This window comes from Grammomys surdaster, unplaced genomic scaffold, assembly GCF_004785775.1.
Source record: "Grammomys surdaster isolate TR1022 unplaced genomic scaffold, NIH_TR_1.0 187, whole genome shotgun sequence".
In the NCBI taxonomy this organism is placed as follows: Eukaryota; Metazoa; Chordata; class Mammalia; order Rodentia; family Muridae; genus Grammomys; species Grammomys surdaster.
The window spans coordinates 9486750-9492045 of record NW_021604632.1 but is presented as its reverse complement, the minus strand read 5'-3'; the positions used below and the strand labels follow the sequence as shown (position 1 = coordinate 9492045).

At 49.6% G+C, this 5296-nt stretch overlaps 1 protein-coding gene across 2 annotated transcripts in view; it reads left to right on the top strand.

Moving 5' to 3' along the window:
* Nucleotides 1–279: 279 nt before the first annotated feature.
* Pla2g15 (phospholipase A2 group XV) overlaps nt 280–5296 on the top strand; it is a 16501-nt gene continuing 11484 nt past the window's right edge. The window contains exons 1-2 of one of the 2 annotated variants that reach the window (XM_028768589.1): nt 280–538; nt 4845–5001. In XM_028768589.1, coding sequence (XP_028624422.1) covers nt 412–538; nt 4845–5001 — 284 coding nt within the window. In that variant the 5' untranslated portion in view covers nt 280–411. The remainder of the gene's footprint in view (nt 539–4844; nt 5002–5296) is intronic. The other variant, XM_028768590.1, reaches the window with a different exon arrangement.

Genomic DNA, 5296 nt, shown 5'->3' with positions numbered 1-5296 from the left:
GCCACAGCAAATGATGGACACGTTTTCTGTCCTTCTGGTGTGGGAAAGCTAGGAATTAGGAATGAGAACTCCTTGAGTGGACTTTGAAAATTGTACCGTGTTGGGTACAAGGTGAGATGGGGCTGTGGGATAGTAGCAGGACTATAGCTGGGAGATAGGCAGCGCTCATCGGTCGATCGATGCGTTCGGCGCGCAGCACAGTCCGGGAGGTGGGCATGGGCGGGTGGTGAGCTTCGGTGGGAGGGACGCTCGTGGCGGAGAGTTGCAATTGGTAGAGCCTTAGCAAGAGGCGGGTCCTAATTGACTGGTAGCTGCAAGCGATGGGGTTAAGCGCGACGCTGCGGCTCCGGCCTAGGCACCATCTCTAAGCTCCGAAGCAGCCCTTTGGACCTGCGGCCACAGCCTCACGCCATGGATCGCCATCTCTGCACTTGTCGCGAGACCCAGCTCCGGAGTGGCCTCCTGTTCCCCCTGCTTCTACTAATGATGCTGGCAGACCTGGCGCTCCCGGCCCAACGTCACCCCCCGGTGGTGCTAGGTGAGACTTGTGTCCGGTGGGGTGGTGGGTGGATCCTGCAGGATCCAGTGTAGCCAGGGTCTGCTGGGCCAACTACTCTGTTGTGCATCTGTTTTAAGCACGAAACCCAGAGCATTTGGTTTCTAACCTGGGTCAGTTTGACTAGCCCACCTCCCGCCATACTGGGCATGGGTGTGGTCTGGCACCCTCTAAAACATGAGAGCAAAGGGAATAGATAATGTCCGGTTTTCCACTCCATTTAACTGCATCAGCTCCAAACCTTTCCTCGCCATGCCCCCATTTCTTAGCTGGAAAGACTGAGGCAATTCAACCCTACCTCAGCGGGTTCCTACCTAGGTAGTCCCAGAATTGGTCTTAGTCTACCCGGGAGTCATCACCCTCGAACCCTCTGTAATTCACACGGAATGAGTGGTAGCAAGTTCTATCCATGCTAGCCACCAACATGATTTCTCTTTGCACTCAGCTTATGGAATAGATGGCATTGACTTTCGAGGAGATGGCTAAGGGAAGGGAAGACAGAGGAAGGGGCTGGGACAACAGTCATGAACTGACCTTAAGGGAGTCAGAGAACGTGCCTCCCCTCTCCCCTACCAGACCTAATTACTCCAGGCTGTACTGATGCCAGGTGACATTCCCTGTCCACTTGTTCTTCCGTCTCAGGCTTGGCAGCTGGACAGAAATAACAATGTTTCCATATGCTAATAGGCCAGGCTGAAATCTCTGGGAGTCTTAGATGCCCCATTCAGTCAATGGCTGTCATTTTGAACTGGTATTTCTTTCGGTGGCCAGCCAGGACTCCTGAGAACAGAGACATGCCGAAACATACACTATATATAGATTTACTCTGCTGGAACATAAATTCCTGTGCTCGCTCTTTCTCTTTCTTTTTTCTTTTTTTTTTTTTTTTTGGTCTTGCCTTAGGGTTTCTCTGTGTAGCCCTGGCTGTCCTGGAACTCTGTGTCTATAAACCAGGCTGACCTTGAACTCAGATACCCACCTGCCTCTGCCTCCCAAGTACTAGGATCAAAGGCGTATGCCATCATGCCTGGCTGAGAAACCCTTTCTTGAAAAACAAAAAAACAAAAACAAAAAATTAGGCATTTTAGGTCAGAAAAGGGTATGGGGGATTCTGAACCTAGGTTCACTTTAAGATTTGTATGCAGTTGGCTCTGCCTTTCTCAAGCTTCCTAGATGGAGGCAACAGTGGTTCTCAGAGATGAGGACTGCACTGGATAAGTCAGCCTGGCTGAGTGGGCACCAGGAAAGCCTTCCTGGGGTATTGCAGGATGTAAGGTCGGTTGGAAGATGGCTCCAGGCTGGTTGGAATGGAACTGGGGAAATGTGGGAGGTATGGGTGGTGTAGAGCTTGTGACTTACTGGGTCATCTGGACTTTACCCTGGGGACCAGGGTAAAGAAGTCATGTGTAAGCGTAAGGAGTTCTAAGAAGAATAAGTGTCTTGGCATGGCGATGTATGCATTCTCTGACCTCATACATGTTTGCTCCCCCCCCTTTTTTTTTTTCTTTTTTGAGACAGGCTCTCACTCTGTAGCCTTGTCTTTGTAGATCAGGCTGGTCTTGAACTCACAGGGATCTGTCCGCCTCTCCCTCTGTAGCACTGGAATTAAAGGAGTGTGCACCACCACACCTGGCTTGTTTGCAATATATTTTTGCCTGAACGGATTGGCACTAACTGCATTCATTAATCCAGCCAGACTTTGGTTATCCTAAATCATAGCAGAGAAGCCTTAGACTCCGAAAGGATCTGAGCACCTGCACTCTTGTGCGTCTTTTCAAGAACTGGGGCTGCTGCTGTGAGCTCAGACCAGAGAGAGCTGTTTCTAGGCACAAAGTGCGGGTCCTGAGTTAGTAGAAGAGGTAGCAGAAAACTGATCTTGGAGCAGGGGCTGGGACCTTAGGCAATCTGTTTGCATCCATCTCAGCCTCAGTCTTCTTACCTGTTAAGTGAACAAAGAGGGCCTGCAAGAAGGTTCAGTGAGCAAAGGAGATTGCCACCAAACCTGAAGATCCGAGTTCTATCCCCAGATGAGACCAATTCTGGCAAGTTGTCCTCCAGCCTTTGCATATGTGCGAGGTTGTTCTCTCCTCTTACCCCTACACATACATACAGACAAACAAAATGAATTTTACAATGTATATAAAGGTAAAGATGAACAGGGTTATTTGAAGTAAAAATTTTGTTTTTTGAAATTTTGTATTTGAAGCAAAAATCTTGTCCTTGTCTCAGGGGCCAAGTACCTCAGGAAGGGGCCATTGCTATTTTTAGAGGTCTCACAGCCTGACCAGGGAAGGGGTATCTGGTGGCTTCCTCTTTCACCCATTTCCCCTTCAGTGCATGGAGACATTGACCAGTCCTCCTGCCCAGTTCACAGGCATGTCATGTACAGGCTCCCAGGGTGGGAATTTCCTGCTTTGGCATTCACATCATGAGGGGAGTGGAAGGCACGTGCCTTCCCATGACACTCTGAAGACACTAGGTTAGCTGCTTAGGCAAGGGCATGTGCTATGCTAGGTTCAAAGACAAGGGGCTCTTTATAGTGACTGTGCCTCTTAAAAAGGGTTTTCTCCTCAGGCGTTGGTAGCACACACCTTTGATCCTAGCAGTCAGGAGGCAGAGGTAGGCAGATCTGAGTTCCAGGACAGCCAGGGCTACACAGAGAAACCTTTCTAGGAAAAAAAGCTGGGGTGGGGTGATGGGGGGTGGAGGAGGTTATCCTTGTAAAGTGTTCAGAATGTAGGTGGTGGCCTGTAATGTTAACGGTGCTTTAAGTGCTGGACATTAAGGGATGGGTGTGAGCTTGGGTGTTACCAAGGCCCTAGGGTTTGTGTGGCCCAAAGAGATTGACAAGGGTGGTATCCTGTCATGCTTGGAACTTGGTGGTCACACACCCTGCCCTGTGGCTGGTGTGGCATGTGATTGCAGATTAGCCGTTTGTAGCACACCTCTCCACCGAGCTAAGGCTTTCCACAGGACCTACCCTCTGGAACTTTCCTGGCCTTTAGCAAGGCCTACTGGTAACATTATAGTTTCTCTTTCATTTGTGTGTGTGTGTGTGTTTTTTTTTCTGAGACAGGGTTTCTCTGTATAGCCCTGGCTGGCCTGGAACTCACTCTGTAGACCAGGCTGGCCTTGAACTCAGAAATCCGCCTGCCTCTGCCTCCCAAAGGCTGGGATTAAAGGGGTGCACCACCACCGCCCGGCTTTGTGTGTGTGTGTGTGTGTGTGTTTTAATCATGACTCCTACGGACAGGAGAAACTTGCAATCCCAGCGTTTGGCAGGTTGGAGGCAGGAAAAGCAGGCTTTTGATGTCAGCAAGACCCTGTCTCAGATAAAAACAAACTAAACATAAGAATACTGCTTTTAAGCCGGGCGGTGGTGGCGCACGCCTTTAATCCCAGCACTTGGGAGGCAGAGGCAGGCGGATTTCTGAGTTCGAGGCCAGCCTGATCTACAGAGTGAGTTCCAGGACAGCCAGGGCTACACAGAGAAACCCTGTCTCGAAAAACCAAAAAAAAAAAAAAGAATACTGCTTCTAGACTTAGTTTTTGGCTTACCGTCTGTCTTGTGTCCCACTGCCAAGGGGTAGAGAAGACCTTGCTTTTCTTTTTAGCAAGCCCGGAGGGTGGTGCATATCTGATATCAGGGCTGTAGCATTGGCCAAAAATTTGGAGGTTCTGAAAAACTCATGAGCCTCAAAATCCCTCCTCGTTAGAGGATGATCTGGGTCCATTAACCTTAGAAACCATCAGTAGCTGAGGTCTCAGAGGTATCCACAGCCTCTCTTGGGGAAGTGACTTGGTTTTTGAATTCCCTTCTGAATGGCCAATGAGGAAGTTCCTTTGGTGATCTAGGGAAGTTATTTTTATCACATAACATCACAGCCCCACCCCCAAACATGCCAGGCCTCTCTTTAATCCGCCACTGTCTGCTGCAGCTTCTTTCCCATTAATGTGGCTCTTGTTTGTGTTTGTTTTGAAACAGGATCTCATTGTATAGCCCAGGTTGAGTTAGCACTAACTTGATCCTCCTGCCTCAGCCTCCCAAGTACTGGATTTTCAGGTATCCACCACCATGCCCTGATAGTAGCGGCTTTTCTATATGAAGGTGGTGTCCTGGCCTTTTCTGATTTTCCCAGTTGGCATTGTGCTTCAACTTCAATTGTAGGATTGGGAAGACATGCCATAGTGTTTATCACTCTGAGTGGCTCTTTTGCAGACTGCAAGAAGCTTGGGGGGGTCACCAGCTGCCAGGGTCTAAGGCCATCCCTGTCTTTTTCTTCTGCAGTGCCTGGTGATTTGGGTAACCAGTTGGAAGCAAAGCTGGATAAGCCAAAGGTTGTACACTACCTTTGCTCCAAGAGGACAGACAGCTACTTTACACTCTGGCTGAATCTCGAACTGCTTCTGCCTGTTATCATTGACTGCTGGATTGACAATATCAGGTGAGGGCGGGTGCACACAAGATGAGGGATCATTCATCCAAGAGGCCTAGAGAGGCAGGCCTTCAGAGTCCTTGTCCTCAATCCTCAATAGATGGAAAAACGACCTCCCTCTCTCCAGAGCTCTATAGCCCTTGATCTGGTCTGGTCTGGTCAGCACTGGCTTACACTCTCAGAAGCATGGATTTCTTTTTCTTCCTGTTTCCGGTTCGTTCTCCTTTGTCTAATTCAACTATCTGTTCCTAGACTCTCAGAGTGGTGGGGGGGGGGGGGGGGGGGGGGGGGGGGGGGGGGGGGG